Below are 18,453 nucleotides of genomic sequence, written 5' to 3'. Positions count from 1 at the left end.
GGGGAATAAGTTTTGCAGTGTTTTCCTTCATTGGATAAGCTAATTGTCAGTAAAAAAACATGCCATGTTCCTCATGATCCTCCTTTGATTCATAAACTGTCCACTGCTCCTTCAGCAGGCTCAGGCCGGAGCTGCTGCTCCACCAGAGGAGGACCCTCAGCTCCCGACAGCAAAGGATGTTTGTGTAGCCTACTGCTCCATTGCAGAGATTTACCTTTCAGACCTCTGGTACTGGAGCACGCAGAATTAAACTCTTGACATTTATAGTCCTGTTTCGTGATACTGCTTTGGTAATGAGTTGAGATTTTGTCTTTTTCTTTGTGTGCGTGCATGCAGTATGGAAGAGGGAGCTGCAGACAAGTGCAGGGAGTTCATTGAGAGAGCGTTACAGTATCACTATGACAACCCTGAGGCTCTGCAGCTCATGGCCAGCTACCTGTTCAGCACAGAGAGAAACCAGGTCAGTCCACACACACACACACACATACACACACACACACACACAGACTGAGGATGAGTTATCACCACATTAAAGCAGGAATCTGCTGAGTTAATTATTCTGAGCAAATTGAATTGTATGCCATTAATCAGCAGATGGACACATACATTAGCACGCGCACACACAGACGGGTCATGCCGATAGGAATGTTAATTACTGGGCAGATCATTGAGGTCATATAGTCATCAGATAAAGACAGAGAGATCAGCAGCCTATTGGACTCAATTTGGAAAAGAAGCCAAAAGAACTTTGCTGCATGAAGCATCTGACAGTGAGTTTGGAAAAATGTCTTGTGAAAATGTGTTTTCTGTACTTTTACTCATTTTTCATCTTGCAGATTAATGCGATATTGAAAATATTGCTGCTTTTTCAACTTGTCAAAATTCAAGGCAGTTTTTTTGTGCAAACCTTAGGTGGATCATGCATAAAATCTGTACCATTTTGTTTTTGTAAGAACTTTAAAAGTGGTAAAAATGTACTTGTACGTACTGACACAGTTGAGTTAGATTTCAGCTTGATTCTTTTTTATTTTAAAGGGAAACTTCTTTTCATATGAATGTCCTGTTGATGGTAAATGTAGTCAACTGAAGCAATAAATCCTTGTGTGTGTGTGTGTGTGTGTGTGTGTGTGCTATATTGACTGAGAAAAAGAAGTTTGTCTGCTGCAAAATCATTTCTTCCTCCATCCAGTGACATCACTGGTTGTATACAGGCTGCTTGGATTTCTAGTCTCCTCCTCTAGGTGGACACATGTCATGCAAAGTGAGCATTCATGTTAGCTAATGCTGTGTTTTAGCCAAACAAAGTAATACCAATAGGCTAGGGTGGTGATAACAAGGTAACATGGGCATTGGAGTCACAGGCTTGCTTGCAATGCATCCTGGTACATGTAGGCACTGCTGCATGCCTCTGTGAGCGGAAAAACTCAGTTTTCTTTGTCAATATAACACGCACTGAGGAATTAATTGCTTTAATTGACCACATTTACCATCAACACTGACTGGGCATTCACATGAAAAGTACTAAAGTTTCCCTATGTCCTCCTTTCTGTGTTTTCTGGGAATAGTTGTATATAGAAGAGTAAAAATATAATGAAAAATGTTCACAGTGACATCTGTGGAATACCCAGTACACCAGTACATCTTTTGTAGAAAGGCAATTTTCTCTTCTGAGTTTTTCCATATCATCTTTCAGTGCTGTGAGCACCAAAAATAAAATTTAACTCACCACCTTTGTATTGGCAAGATGTCAGCAGTGGAGTGCTTGAAACCTGAGCCAATAAATGCAAAAATACCTTAAAAATACCTTCTAACATCCCCTAACTGAGGGAAAACAAGAGACTCTCTAGAGCTTTAGTAGATTTGTAATACCAGCTGTTAGCTGTAGGGGTCAGGCTGGCTCCAGTCACACTGCTACACTGAGCAGCATCTCATATCCAGCAACTGCCTATTTTGGAATACTCTGGCAGTAATTATGAAAAAATAAATAACTAAAATTTACCTCAAATCAATCTTGAGGTTGTTGATATATTATAGAGCATTCAAGGTTCAGCCTGTATAAATTAAATTCATGATTTAAACTCACTAAATTCTGTCCCTTTTGCCTTCATCTGTGAGTATATTTGTCTGTTTAGTTACACAGTTCACATGTACATATGAATTTACATATCTGTGTATTCTGCTGTCTTCAGGAAGGCAGAGAATACCTGTTGAAGAGTGTCGGACTGTGGCTACCAGCCCAGAAACAGAGTGCAGCTTCTTCCAGCACAGAGGAAGACATGCAGGTGAGTCTGCGCTGTGCTTGGTATTTCTCTGACAGCAACCAGCCCTCATAAGATCCCCAGTTTATTTATAAAGCACTTTCAACTAACGGGATTGTCACAGTGTGCTTTGCAGTGAGCACAAACATAAGGACACCAGTAGAGATAAAAAGTAAGAGATAATGAAACGAGGGATAATAAAAAATAAAAGATGGAACAAATACTTCACAAACCTGTGTGTGTGTGTTTCTGTGTGTGCGTTTGTGCCTGTGTGTGAGGAGAGAGCGGATATGAAAGTGCAAGGCAACACCAGGAAAGTGTATAAAGGATAAGTAAGCCAATTACTACAGGGAATTTGACAAAGAGAAAGAAATGGCTGTAATGTCAAAGTTAGGACAGCTTCTAAATGACACCAAATAAAAGAGTTTGCATTAAAATACGGAGCAGATGTGATATAAGAGGGGTCGGGGTGATGATTTGAGACGAAAATCCCAGTGGCACTACTGTTATGACTCTTATCTCCGGGAGCAGGTTGATCTGAACTCAGCCTGCCGACACTCTCGCTGTGATTAACAGCCACGTAGTCTCAGAATGTTTTGTACCTTGAAATTGGATCGTGTTATTATCAGACAAAAGGAAGAAGGATGCTTGTGTAAACACTCACAGTAGAGGTGGCGGTCTTGTCCTTTTTTCCCCAGAACGAGGTCCCTCCGTACGAGTCTCGCATCACCACAGCCAAACTGCTCATCGAGGCCGAGGAATACGAGGTAAAACATTCTATTTCATGCAGCGTGTGTGCATGTGTGTTTCCCGGTGGGAGGGCCGCCTGGCATTTGTATGTGTGTGTGCATGCATTTGTGTGTTTTCCTTTCTAGTGAATAGCACTGAAGGTGGGAAGGCCATGGCTGGTCTTTATTCCCTCCAGAGTTCAGTGTCAATAATTGAAGAGTGGTATTTACAGAGAGGGACAGGGGTAAAGGGGGAAAGAAGCTCTAGTCTGATGAATTGCTGCCATATCTGTGATCCACAGCACGTCTAAATCACTCATCAATTTCCAGTATTAATGGCCTTGATTTTAGTGGCTTGCCGCCTTCAGTTCAGCGCTAAAACTCCTAACAGTCATTTACGCTTGAAGTCGTTTTCTGTGATTACTGCCACAGCAACAGCGGTCCAGCTATTTTCTGTTGTGATCCAGTGATTAATTTGTAGTCACTCTTGTTGAGTGGTTTATGGTTATCACTGACAGGAAATGAGAACAGTGTCCTTTTTTCCCTCCCTTCCAAACTGCTCAGCTGCAGTTATATCTTTGTGTATGTGTGTGTTTGTGCGCGCGCGTGTGTGTGTGTGGGAAGGGGGGTGATGGGCTGTCAGGTGTATCAGTAAAATGACAACGTCTCGGTCCACAGTTTCTGACATGTCGTTTGTCTTCATCCTCCTGTTGGTGTCATCAAGCCAGAAACAGAAACTGCACACAGTCTGAGTGCATAACAACATGAATATTTGCCCTGTGCATACGTATGCATATTGAGGTTGTCAAATGTTTCGAGGTGTCAGTACTTTTTCATAACATATATTTAAAGCAATACAATATTCCTTAATTAAGCTGTCTTCACATGAGAAGAAATTTGCTCTTGGCTTTACAAGAAGTAGGTAGCTCTGTATGTCACGTCTGTCTGGCATACAAACAGCTAAGCTAACTTAAGCATTGCATTTAGTTAAGAACGTAAATTATATACATATTCACAAACCTTGAAGCCCCATATGACTGCTGACATTTCACCCTACATTACATTTACTGGTGAGCTTGTGGTATTTTAATGTCGTGTATTAGAGTTTGGGGAACTTTGAAACTCTTTCTTCTCTCCCTTCTCTGCTTGCATGTGTCGCGTCTAGCTATGTCATCACATACTGCTCTCCCCATAGGAAAAAACAGTGACACAGCCAGTGCAGAGCAGTTTTATTACTGATCATGTGTAGGTGCCTTTATAGAACTGAAAGTACCAAAGCAATAAAAAAAAAAGAGCAAATTGCTCATTCAAGACCTCTGTTAAGTTTAGTCTAAGGCTGCAACCAATGAATATTTTCATTATTGTCATGACATTATTACTGTTGATTATTTTCTGAAATTTGCTATTAGTTGTTTGGTCCATAAAATGTCAGAAAATGGTGATTCCTGTTTTCCAAAGTCTAAGGTGATGTCCTCAAAATAGCTGGTGATTCACTTAATAAGTGATAAATAATCAATTAGGTCTAGTTCAGTCTTTACTATCCTGCCTGAAATTTGGCTTGCAGCTATAGATGAAACCAGTTTCATGATAGATCACGATGAAAAGAACAATTACTACATTTATTTGATGAGACAGACAAAAACAAATTCTGCCTGATGAAGATCTAGTACTGAAAATTTACAAATAAATGTTATATTGCAATGATAAATCACACTAAAATCCCCATGATTAGTATTATTGCTTCCAATTTTTAACAATCATTAAAACCATGTTTGATTACTGTGCTTTGAAAAAGTCGCAGTGAAAACTGTCCAGCATCAACCGGTTAGCAACAGTCTCCCAGCCACAGGAGCATCATGTAATGAGGGCTTATTTTACGTCAGTTAAAAACTTTAACTGACGTTAAAGACATAATGCCACTGCCAGTTTCAGTTCACTTTTCAGCACATTCTAACAAAACCGGGATAATACTGATGGCTATGATGACTTTATTCACTATAATTGTGTAATTTTCATACCATCTAATCTTCACTTGCAGCACAGCAAGAACAGACAGTGTTCAGTGACTTTGTCTGTACCAGCACTCTATGCAGTCTGTTTTTAAAAAAAAAAGATAAAAAATGGTCCTGTTTTGTGTGCCTAGGCCCGTTTTCCCTTTCTTGGCTTGGCATAGGAGGAGTTACTGTCATTTTTTATAGTAGTATTGTATCAAAATTAAATTAAAATTCTGGTGTTGTGACATCTCCAATGCATATATACATCCAAGTATGAGTTCAGTCATATTTACTTTTAGCCATCTATATAAAAGTTTCTGATGGAAATTGAGCTTAAGGGTAGAAGTGGAGTAGAAGCAAGCTAATTTCTGTCCGTCTCGCCCAGACTGGGACTTCGCCGGATTTGATATGAACATCCTCTCTTCTCTTTCCTTCCCTTACTCCACTGTCACACACACACACACACACACACACACACACACACACACACACACACACACACACACACACACACACACACACCCATTTCTGTGCTCACTGTCTCTCCCTGTGGACTAAATCTATTCACGACTCTAAACTCTGTGTAGAGTTGTGTGCTTCCAGTCTGTAGAGTTATCAGTTATCAGGCTACCTTCTTAGTAGGGTGCCAGAGTGCGACTGTTTGTCTGTGTTTACTCCCTATTGAATATTTTTGTTTGGACCAAACTGAGCTTTGAAAGTTTGATTAATATATTTGCCAAAGAAACATACTAAAGCAATTTTTTGTGTTTTCTTTAGCTGCACAGAGTATTCAGCTATTTCTGGTAAAATATAATAATAGTTCTAAATAGTAAGTTGTAGAACTACAGTGTCATTTGCCAAACAGCACTTGTCTGTCTCTGCAGGAGATGAAGCTCTCTGTCTGATGAATGCAGCTTGGCATTGTACATTCAATCTATTATGTGGTTTGAGTTGCAATTGGGGTAAATTAGGCATTTGCCAAAATAAAAATGTCATACTGTGATTACTTTAGCCAAATTACCTGGGTGTATGATATTATCTCACCAGTTACTGGGAAAAAGCACTGCTGTGTTTGCTGGTGATAGATTAAATCACAAAAAATTAGGCAATTAGGTTTTTTTTTTTCCCCTGAAGGCTGTTCATCGTAGGTAGACAGCATCCCATCATTTGTGATCACCTTACTAGTCTAAACAAGAACATCACACATTAAACATATGACCTTTGCTATCTGAAATAGCGCCTCTGCCATGTTTTCCATGAAGGTTTCACATGGCTTATCTTACAACATTCATAGTAGTGGTCACCCATTCAACACCATTGGACAGCCTCTGCAACAGTGATGATGATAAAGCCAAAGAAGGAAAGTGTGCCAAGACTCTCGAAACAGTTTTTGAGAAAATCTTTTGAAAAGAGCTTTCTATTCCATTTTTAAGCTGCACACAAAAAGCTCGGCATGAAAGTGAGCATGGCTGGGAAAGTGGCTATTTTGTGATACTTGAGTTAGGGTCAAGAGCGTGGAAAACATGTCATCAGCTGATGAATAAAGTGATGCACTATGTAATTGTCTCATGCTCTTTGTAAATAAATTGACATTGGAAAATAAAGCTGTGGGATAATTAATTCTCGGAAAACATCAGTTTCTCGGCTGCTGCTCTTCCCCTCAGTTGTCTTTTTCAGCAAGATGCAGATTTGTGACACTTAGTTTGAAAGGAAAAACTTTTCAAGGTCTTTTTTTTCTCCCCTCTTGATTGTTTTTGAGGAGAAACACTTGAAGGCATGCCAAATGTATTTGTGATTTCCGTAGCTCTAAAGGAAATTGGGTAGAAGCACAGGAGGGGTGCTTGAAAGCACCATAAGTGAGACAACTGCGTAGGTATCATTGTTTTAAGCAGCTTGATCTTTCATTCAAGTATTGAAGTCATTTTCTGTAGTACTGAAACAACAACGGTTTTCATAACTAATTAATTGTTTTTAGTCATCACTAATAAGTGCTAAACTTGTTGTTTGTTCTAGCCTCTTATATATTAGAATTTGTTGCTTTTCTCTGTTTAATATCAGTGTAAATTGAATATTTGGTTGGTTTGACTTTGGAGCAGGCCTGCATGATATGAGGGAAATCTGTGATGTGTGATAATATTATTCAATATTGTGATTAGAGCTGCAGTAATTAGTTGATTAAACAATTAGCTGTCAACTTTTAAGTGAATTATTAAATAAAACAATTTGTACAGGGGCAAGTAAAAATTTACTTTGTGCAAGCAAATGTTGAACCCTGTTTTGGACTTTTTTTTTTTTTTTTTATACCTCCCCGCCAGAGACAGCCATGGTCAGAGGCATTATGTTTTGCCATGTTTTGTGTTATGTTGTTCCCCCATCCATCCATTCCATTCTTGTGAACACAAGACTCTTAGGACTTGGCAGAAATATCCATTTGGACTCAAGTATGAATTTATTAGATCAAAGGTCAAAGGTCAAAGTCACCTCATGTTTGTCACAATCTAGTGAATGGGATATTCCAACAACACCGCAAAGGAATTTCCTCACATTTGGCCTGAACGTCCACTTGGATACAAGAATGAACTAATTAGAGGCCAAAGGTCAAGGTCAGTGTGACCTCACGAAACACGTTTTTGGCCACAACAAGAGTTCATACGCTAAGTATGACCAAATTTCACCCAAATGTCCAATAGGATAAAGTGATGAGGTGATGACATTTTATATCCAAAAGGTCGAAGGTCAGCTTCACTCTGTGCAGTGATATTGTGTAAAAACACTTGAGGATCAGTACTCTATTATTTTGCCAAAAATAAACTTAATACCTTTCATTAAAGTCCTTGAAAATCTTCACTACACATTATGAGTCTTGAATAACATGGATATATATTGCAACTTAAGTTATTTATCAAGCAAAAACACATTCTGGTTCTCCATTGTGAGGATTTGCTTTGTTTTGCTTTATATAATTGTATAGTTAATATTTTTCAGCTGGGAACTTTTGGTTGGACTAAACAATCAGTTTGGGGAATTTATTGCAGTACTGCTCTATACTAAGCAATGAGAAGAAAATAATAATAAAGTTATGTATTTGATAATGAAATTATAGTTTCATTACTCATTGACATGTTACTTCATGTTCTACTAAAAACAAGTGTGCTTTAACAATGCTGCTCTCAGAGAACTGTTTTCTCACTGTCATGTACAAACACACAGACACACAGATTACCATCATCATCACCCTTCACCACCACTAATTCACTTGCCACACAGCAGACAGACAGACAGACGGACAGACAGACGGCGTCCCCTGACAGCCATTAAGGTGTCTGTTCGGCGTAGTTGTCACAGCAGATGATGGTTAGTTACTTGTCATTGTCACTCTTGTTTGCTTTCATGTTATTCATCGAACATTTCTGTTCTTAAATTTAGCTCATGACAGAGAGGCTCGTACTTTCCAATGTTGCTTGCAAGTACAGTTAGCACTGACATCCCCGGGATTTATTTACTTAAGTGTAGACGTCCTGGTTTGTGCGTGTGTGTGTTTGTATGGGTTTCTGTGTGTTAGAGATACGGCTTGCCCTCGCTTGTAAAGTGATTTGTCTTTCTCCTGTCTCTGCTGTGCGCTCCGGTAAAATGATTCTGTTAAACAAAATTGCCTGAAGATTACACACACACACAAACACATACACACACACACACACACACACACACACACAAACTGTACACGCACACACAATGGCCATTATAAATGAGTTCCTCCCCAGAGTGCTGCTTTTTTTCTTTAACAGGTCTTGAAATAAAGAGGACAGCATGTTCGTAGTGTCTTTGGCGTGTGTATCTGGTGTGTGTCTTTGCAGCGCACCGTCATTGTTCATGCACTAGTTTTGCATTGTTTATTAAGATACTTTTTTTTGCACCCTTCCCTCTAATTTTCTCACTTTCTCCTTCGTAGTACCCTCTCTCTTCCCCTTATCTTCACGCGAATATTAATCTTGTTGTTGTTTAGAGCGTGAAGCGGCTTAGGAATCTCTGAATCTTTAATCACTTGCCCCTGGGTTGACCAGTGTAGTTAGGAAGGAGTACAGTTGGAGACGATATAATGGTTTGCTGCGCACTTATCTTGGCTCCCAGATATCTCTTGTTCTATTTTTGTTGCTCCAAAACTGCCTGTTCTATCGGTTGTTTAATACCCAGACAGATCTTTACTCCTATCTCTTCTATCTAGTGCTTGGCTCGAATTACTGTGTGTGTGTGTGTTTTTGTGTGTGCGTGTCTGTCACATTGGTGTGATACAATGAAAGTCAAGTAGATAATTCTGACGCTGGGCATGAATCCATTCATCATCAGCTGGGATTAGGTGTTTTTGTTTGTGTATTTTTAATCAGTCATTAATTAATTAAGGACAATGGGTTTTCAGCTGATAATTGGTCTAGCAATCAATCAACGGACTCCCTGGCATGCACATCTGCACACTCTTAACGAGATTCTCTCAATTAACCTGAGTCTCCCTCAGTCGACTCAGGCAGCTGACCTCTTTATCGCCACCGGAAGCACGTAGGCTTAATGAAAAGAGAAGAGAGCTCCAAAGAGCAGGAGGGGGGAAATTTAGGAAGCTCTGCAGCTAATAAGACTGCCTTAACAAGAAACAAGTGCTGCTTGTTGTGCTCACTGTTGTGTGTAGCTTTGTTTGGAGTGTGTGACTGTGCAGCGGTGCGTGTGTGTGCGTGCGCGCACGGGTGCATGCATGTCTTTTATTCTTGCCCTTCACCATGGGTGATTGGCTAACAGTCGCCTCCAACCTGAAGTTGACAAAAATCAATATATCATCACCTGGGGCCTCTCTCTCGCACACACGCACACGCACGCACACACACACACACACACACACGCACATACACATGCACACACCACAACATCAGAATCCGCAGGAGAGAAGCAGAGCAAAACAAACACACAGCCTACTTTGGTCAAGGTCTGTTTTCTGTAATAGAAACTTCCCACAGAAACTGACCCAGAAGGTGATGCACTGTGGCAAAGGTCACCTCACGTTTAACTGCTTTGAGACCTCAGACATTAAACTCCTCCCCAGACCTGCTTTGGGGTTTTTTTTCCTTTTGTCACAAATTTTACTTTTAGCGTTCCCAGACTTAACCGTCATTGTCCCAAACTGAAGATTTGTTTTCCATTCAACATACAGCTGCACTATTAATTGAAATGTTGTCGAAATTCCTGTATGACCAAGTGCAATATCCAAATCACAGTAGCTGCACTTTTTTGATAAAGGAAAAAATGTTTGAAAAAACAGCATTGTTATGAGGCGATACCATGTTTATTTGGTATAGACCTCACCAAATGTCACATCATCTTGTTTTTTTCAGTGAAAATGAAAATTTTGATGAGAAAAACGATCATTACAACTAATTGTGAATCATATTGTAATTGCAATATCTGTCAAAAGAAACACAATATGGTTTTGTTTTTCCATATCCAGCAGCCCTAAATCAACTTAATAAATAGTTAAATGACTTTATTTCAGAAACACGCATCACTTCATAAACTCACTTTGGTCATGGAAGCTCTGCTAGTTGTTGTTGTATGTGCTTGTATCTGAATAAAAAATGTAAAATTTTGGCCACAATCATTTTCTATGATTCTTTTTGTCATTGGTTTTGTTACTGCTCCTTGTTTATTTCTAACCGTTTGATGAATAAATGCATCACTGCAAAAATGCAAACCTGTGTCTGATTGGTACAGGGTGCTGGAAATTTACATACGCTTTGAACACATTTCATTGGAAACGCTAAATTTTATGTTTGTATTTTTTTATTTTTACTAAACACCATAACAGTGTATAAGTGTGCATGTCACATAGTGTAGAACTTGTCCCTGTGTCATTGTTAGTTGTCCAAATTTGGACAAGTAACATTTAAAATGATTTTTTTCCATGACTCATAAGTGTAATAATTTTATTTCTAGTGATAAGTTTCTCTGCTGTCCCAGGAGTACCCTAGATACCGTATGTTTATGTCCCGGGTACTATTTTTATTGGACTACAGGACATCTTAAGGTTTGGTTAAGGCTGATATTTAGGTTCATCATGCGACCGGCGTAGTGGTGCTGCGGACACTAGGAATATATTGACTGTTAATGTGGGTAAATGGATTAAAAGTGCCATCGAACAGAGCAGCCAAAGTGACTATTGACCGTGCGATAAGCACTGGTGAGTGTGTCTATCGACGGCCATGTCTGTTGTCTTGTTGGTATCGACAGTGTTGTGTATGGGACGCTGGCCTCATAGCCGCTTATCAGGGCCTCTGATCACTCTGATTGATCGAGCTGCCTGGGAGATGAACAACACTTTGTGCAACAACAGCCCATTTGTCTATGGGCAAAGCTTCATCAGAGAGGAGTGTATGTGTGTGTTTGTACTGATGAATTTGTTAAACCTTAAAAGTTATTTTCTGCTCTGATGTTTTTCTTTAGAAAGATAATTTCAAGTCTCATTTCAATCTGTTAACCCCCTTTTCCCTCTTTGTCTCTTCATTAGATGGCGGTTGATGTTTTGGAGGGTCTTCTGGAGGAGGATGATGAAGTTGTCCAGGTAAGTAATGTGAAGTGATGACCCAGCTGGTTTTATCTTGTGAAATTGTGGTAGTCAGCTTTCAATCATGTTTTTATTTTGTATTTTTTCATATCTGGTTGTTACAATGCGGAGAATTTTTGTGCCTCTGAAAATATGACAGAAATTCAGGAGTTTACAATCCATGAAAAATAGCAACAGTAACATGGTGTGTGGATGAGATCGATGCAGCTGTAAGTCAACATTTATACAACTCTGGAGCATCTTGGTGGCTAAATGGTTACAGTGCATGCCATATAACCACACTGTCACCGGTTCGATTCCAGCTGGTGATCTTTGTTGCATCTTATGTCCCTTCACTTTCCCATTTCCCTGTCTGCCTCTTCACACTCACTGTGTTCAATAAAAGTGAAAAATGCCCCTTCAAAAAAAACAAACAAATAATAAATCTTAATATACAATCATCTTGAAAAACCTTAAATTAACAGCTCATAGCAGCTGCCACCACAGCTTTATCAGTTTGCCCTCACTGCTTTGCCAGAGCAAAAGAATCACCCAACAAGAAATCAGTTAACATGAACACAATGTCAGGCTGTATGAATGAAGTGGAAGTGGTCTGATTATCAGGCTAATCTGTTCAGACTAATTGATGATTCTTCAGCAAACTCTGGGCAAATTTGGAAAAGGCTTGTGCAGCTTCTGCGACCACTAAACCTTCACAGACAAAAAGACAAAAAGAAACCCTGAAAGGACTTGCAAAGGGTGAAATGTACCCCTAACTGCCCTACCCTAAATTGCCCCCTTTCTGTGCAAATGAGCCTTATTCTAAAAAAGTGCAACTCACAAACACCAGTGCAAACCACCACATGAGGTTAGAGTCAAAATTTTCTCTTCAGAGAGTTGGTGATAACTGAAGGACAGTGATCATGTAAGCAGTTACTATTTGTACATCATGTATGCACAGATGCCACAGACAGTACAATGCCTGATATGAAACAGGAAAACAGCATAAAGCCTACTGCTGTGACAAACAGAGACAGTGGTTACTCACTGTACCGGTTGTACAGAGTGAGTCATAGAAAAAAGAGAGACATCCCGCTGTTAGAAACGACTGAAAAAGCAGGGGGAGTTGATGGATAATTAGATTAGTTATAATTAGAATGAGTTCCCTATAAAATCAAACATTATAAGGTATGAGTAAAAATTATTGTTCTTGCAACTGTATTTAGAACATTTTCGACTGGAATGGTATCATGTGAAACGCTTCCTCAGTACACTTTTCAGTATTTTTTCATGCGGATGTCCAATCAGTGTTGATGGTGAATGTAGTCAGGATAAATTTATCAGTTGATGGCATATTGACCAATAAAGTGGAGTTCTCTTGTTCGTGGAGCTGCGCCAGTAGTGCCTACATGTACCAGGATGCATTGCATGAGAGGTTTTTGTGCCCACACCAAGTAGTACGCCAAGTTGACCTTTGACCTTTTTGATATAAAATGTCATCACCTCATCATTTTATACTGTTAGACATTTGTGTGTTTGTAATTTTGCTATTGTTAGCGTGTGAAATCTTGAGTTACGGGCAAAAACGTGTTTAGCGAGGTCATAGTGACCTTGACCTTTTACTATGAAAAACTAGTCAGTTTATCATTGAGTCCAAGGAGTCATTTGTGCCAAGTTTGAAGAACTTCTCTCTGGGCGATCTTGAGATATTGCTTTCACAAGAATGAGATGACCTGAAAACATAATGCTTTCAGCCATAAAAACAAAAAGGAACAAAAGACATGAAATGTACAGCCATGAATGTGTGCAAGAAAATGAGACTGATTGGTCCAATAGTAATTAAGATTAGCTGTGGACAAGCTGTGGGTCTAGTGATCACGCACGCATGGAAGTGATGTCACCGGATGCAGGAAGAAGAACAGACTTTGCAGCAGGAGAACCCAGCTTTCTCGTTCAGTGTAGCACACAGTGAGGAATTTATTTCTTTAACTGACTACATTTACTATCAACATTGACTGGACAGCCACATGAAAAGTGTTGAACTATTCCTTTAAGAAAAAAATATTACTGGGACTACCACAGAAAATTGCAGATAAATATTAGCAAAGAGAACAAAAACAAAACAAGGGCAAATTGCACTCAGCTGCACAACTTTATGGGTGTGTTTGCGCTGTAATATCTTTTGTGAATTGGACTGGAGATGGGGTAGATAGTGGTATCGGTAGTGATGTGCAATCCGTGGTGCTATCAGCGGCCGCAATCCATTCTTTTAGAATTGGCCCCTCTGTGTCCTGGCGGAGGTGTGTGTACGTGCGCTTTTCTTGTCAAAGTACAGGATTAAGTGATATGTTTTCATGTGTCCCCTTGCAGGCAGTCTTATTATTGTGATCCAGTAACCACTGTTGGATCAGACCAACTTGTAGGCAAATCTTTCATCACCCCAGCGGGAAGGAGAAAGTCTCAACCTGAGCACTTAGCTGCTTCTGCTGAGCCACTCTTTATGCGTGTGCACAAAGAAGTGCCTACACACCCACACTTTTGCATTACTTGCTCTCAACACTTGCACGCTCACACACAGAGAGTGACTGAGAACTTATTGCTTATTAGAGAGCGGCGTAAATGGCAGTATTTTCTGTGCTTTAGTAGGAACTATGTGCTGTCACTGTGCTCCAAATCTCCACTGTTAGCGGCGGAGGAAGTGAAGGTGTGCCACTGAGTGTCAGATAGAAGAGCACAGCACTGTCTCTCCCTCTTTCTCCCCCACTCCCCCTCAGGCTCAGCCTCCCACACACACACCCCTCAGCTGACAGATTGAGAGCAGTCATCAGGGGGCTGAACTTTTAAACTCGCTCCAGAGATGCACAGCTGTGACGCTCGATTTGAGCGGGCCCACAGCCAATCGCACATACATACAGTCACCAGTTCTAATGGTCAGGAAGTGTTTTGTCAGATCATATCACTCTTGTGTTGCTAGAGTCATATTAGCGATGTCAAAAGTGTATGACAGACACAATACACCCCCCTACCCCACTTTGTCTTATTTCCTCTCTTAAGTGCAGTAGATAAGTTGTTAGCGCTCGCCTCCTCACGTCTCCCTGCTCCTGCGTATCTCAAAGTTGGAACCTTACTTATAAAATGTTAAGTCTGCACAAACAACTGAGCCAGTTCCTTGCAAATCTGGTTTCAAAAGTATTCCGTTCATTCATGATGCTTTTGTTCTTCCTTCAGCAGCACCATATGGGAACTAAGATGTGCCTTCACTTTGAAATGACAATAGTCCCAGTGATTTGATTGACAGACGCAGCGTTTATTTTATTATGTGTGCTTCTGTCTGGGGTTGTGGAAGGGTAGAGTGGATTTTCTGAAGTTCTTAATTAGCTAACTTTCTCTTGTTTTAGTACAGATGCACAAGTCCGTCTTTACCACATACACAAAAATTTCACAGTGGACCATCTGTAAAGAATTTTCCAGCCTTGTTCGAGCTGTTTTTTTGAAGACAAGCAGTGGTTCTCATTTTACGGAGAAGTTAAGAATTTAAGTGACCCAATTTCACTCTTCCTCTAGTGTATAGTCACACATATACACAGGGACACTTTTTTTCTGAGATTCTGCATTCTCAGAAAATGTTTCAGTGATAAAAATGTCATACTGCTGGTTCTGCAACATTACTACATTTATCCAGTGCTGCTGTTGTCCTGATAAGTATGGCTGCAGGGGGTAGACTCCCACTCAGCATGCTGAGCGGCAATTCTGAATTCAGTGTGGCATGCCTTGATGTGTTTGTTAGCTAAATGGTTGATTTGGCAGAGGTGCAGGTCCCTACTGCCTCTGCCCTCAATGAATAATGAATAAAGCTAATATTTGTATCTCGGTGCTTGAAGAACATTCAGGGAGGTGATCTTTGGCCTTGATGAGAGGCGCGCACACACCTCCAAGTTCACTGGGAGTTGAACACGATTGTGTTTTAGGGGTGGGAGAGCAAGCAGAGCACATTGTATGTGATTATGTAGGAGAGAAATGTGTGATTATGGAAAGAATGTGAACAAGCTGATTTTGGTGTGTTTCAGACTACTAACTTGTTGTTAAAAATATGCCTCCTCTCACTATCTGAACTTTAGAGCAGTGGGATTATTTCAAAAATAATGTTCTAGGCTTTTTCTTTTTAACATATTTTCATCAGGCGCCAAGTTAGGGTCAGTGAGCCAGTTAAGAGGCCTTTAACATGTAATTCTACATCGTGCTCTGTTGGAGTGAATAATGCTCACACATCTGGTGTGAGAATCTTGCTGAGGATTGTAAAAATGAAACGGAGGTCAAATTATCACCAAATATCTGTGAATGAATCATATATCATATGTTGTTTTTGGATTCATATTACTGCTGCATTAATGTTGCATTTCACTGTTTTAGGTGATTAAGTGTGAGCTCATTTTAACTACTATATACTATTGGATACTTAAACCCAGTGGTTTTCAAACTGGGGTCCGGGGACCAACAGGGGTCCTTGAAGTGAGTTGTAGGGGGTCCCCAGCAAAGGGAGGAATAGAATATTTTAACTTGGTCATTTTGATTGATTGTAATCCCAGTTTGATCACTGATTGACTATGAGGACTTTATTATTGTCAAACCTTAAAAATAAAAAAAAAATATTAAGATAACTCAGAGGGGAGTCCTTCAGACATGTCCTCTCAAACTGGGGATACTTGATCTAATGTGCATCAGTTGTACCTATGTTTTATGCTACAGGAATTCATCATATTCTATAATATCATATATTATCTATTTGAAAATCTCTCTTAAACCCCACAGTGTTTAAGAAAATATATGAGGATATATGTATATCGAGGAGTAGCCTAAAAATATCAAGATATCATTTCAGTTGTTAAGTCATAACACCCAGCCTTAGTTTTAGCAAATACACTTTTGCATTATATTAAAAGACAGCAAACCTACTGGAGCAACACAAGGTGTGTTCTCTCAGTGATTGATCTTATTCTCTGTTGGCCCAATACAATCCTGCTGTTGATATGTAGAGGCAGGAGTCTGAAATAATAGCCAGTCATTTGCTACATTGATGGACCTGAAGCTGTGTGTTTATGTTATGATGATACTGTTTAGTCTTCTTGTGAATTCGTAGCAAGTGAACCAACACAGCGCCTGAAGAAAGTCAATCAATAGCTTCATTCAGTAAATGAATATTGCATACAGACAGAATGGGGCTGTATGAGCATGGCATCTGACAATTTCAGTATATTACTGAGGATGTTACGGGTTTAAGGTGCTATATAGATAAAGCTGAGTAAATTGAGTTCATTAATACAGTGTTGTGTTGTCACCTTAAACCTGTGCGAGCACTTCATATTGATATTGTCTCTCGTATGTTCCAGTAAATATCAGCAGTATAATGGACGAATCATGTTTATGCATCAGCATGCAACAGTGACTTTTATTGCAATACTGCTCATCTAAACTACCCTTTATTTATAGATGTTGTTCTTCGTTGCCAAAGTGGGTAATTTGCCTGTAAACATTGCTGACATTCACATCTCATGATCAAGTGGTTCTGCCACTCACTGAACATGAACACTTCTTACTGCCTGTTGATTCAGTAGTACAAACCTTTCACTTTAATTGTGTTTTTATATATATAAAAAAAAAAAGTTTAGTAAATGATATTATTGTATCCAGGGTTATCAAAACATGGCAATGGTAATAATGATTCCAGAGAGTTGATTCCTGAGGAGGCGGCTGTGTTATATTTTTGCATTTCATTAATACCCTGAGCATAAGCTGCTCTGGAGGAGGTATGGTGTGGAGCTGAAGTTACCATGATGTGTACACTGCTGAAAAATGAGCCACCAATGTGGAACCAGAAACCCAGAATCGAGGCCAAGTTAGCTTGTTAGTACTAATCCTGCTTTCTGAGACAGGACTGGTACTTATGTTCCTCCACAGTTTCTATCGAGGCATAAAGACACTCATGAAAAATATTTTAAAAGTGAAAATGTGTCTCATAAAAAAATAACAGTTAGACAAAGAGAATATAAAAAAACCCTCCTCTAATTTAAAAGCAAGGCCAATATTGTCCACAACACAAACTGTGAGTGTGATATTATTTGAAATGTGAGGAAGATATTTGCCTAAGGGAATTCATTTTTCATTATATTAAGTTTTAGTATATTTTTCGGTAAAGTAATTACATCTTTTGGTATAGAAAGATGAAAAAACATCTTGTTAGTGACAGATGGTCAAGTCATTAGTCGCAGGTTTGATTCATTGTGAAGCTACAGTATGTGCACATGTGCATTTACATTCATACAGAATTTGCAAATGAGGACAGCATACTGTATGTCAGATTTGGATCAGGCTGACACTTATTATGTGAGTGATGGATTGTATGTGTGTGTGATTCAGTGTTATATGTGTGAAACCCGTTTGTCAAAGAAAGATGTGGGATTTCATGCAGACATGCTCTGTGAGGGTTACAAATCTGTTTCCCTTGTCACAGCTCACTTACTGCAACAAAGAACATTTTCTCTCTGTCTGAATCTCTGCACCTCACACACCCCCAACCCTCCTTCTCTGTGCCTCCCAGGTGTGGTATCTCTCCGGCTGGGTGTGCTACCTCCAGCTGGAAAAGGCAAAGGAGCAGCAAGCGAGAGAGGGAAGAGAAGTGACGGGGGAGGAGACGGAGGAGTGGAAGGCACTGAAGGAGGCGGCCAGAACATACCTGACTAATGCTAAGAAGGTAAATTGGGTCAAGATAACGTCATAAAATCTGTCCATCATAAACCAAAGGGCGCTGCTTTTTGATGATGCAGATACAGCAAAGATGTGGTTCATCTAATATATGAATATGTTTGACTAATTCTTTAATAATTCATAGCCAGTGG

General features: G+C 39.7%; 1 protein-coding gene across 1 annotated transcript in view; it reads left to right on the top strand.

Annotated features, from left to right (window-relative positions):
* The window catches only part of LOC146321665 (uncharacterized), a 36,405-nt gene that overhangs the window by 2,875 nt on the left and 15,077 nt on the right, over nucleotides 1–18,453 (top strand). The window contains exons 5-10 of the mRNA XM_084726923.1: nucleotides 116–228; nucleotides 337–460; nucleotides 2,190–2,282; nucleotides 2,957–3,025; nucleotides 11,525–11,578; nucleotides 18,156–18,308. Coding sequence (XP_084583049.1) covers nucleotides 116–228; nucleotides 337–460; nucleotides 2,190–2,282; nucleotides 2,957–3,025; nucleotides 11,525–11,578; nucleotides 18,156–18,308 — 606 coding nt within the window. The remainder of the gene's footprint in view (nucleotides 1–115; nucleotides 229–336; nucleotides 461–2,189; nucleotides 2,283–2,956; nucleotides 3,026–11,524; nucleotides 11,579–18,155; nucleotides 18,309–18,453) is intronic.

This window comes from Lutjanus erythropterus, chromosome 9, assembly GCF_056507025.1.
Source record: "Lutjanus erythropterus isolate fLutEry1 chromosome 9, fLutEry1.hap2, whole genome shotgun sequence".
Lineage (NCBI taxonomy): Eukaryota > Metazoa > Chordata > Actinopteri > Lutjaniformes > Lutjanidae > Lutjanus > Lutjanus erythropterus.
The sequence above is the reverse complement of the archived record's forward strand: the minus strand, read 5'-3'. Positions and strand labels throughout refer to the sequence as shown.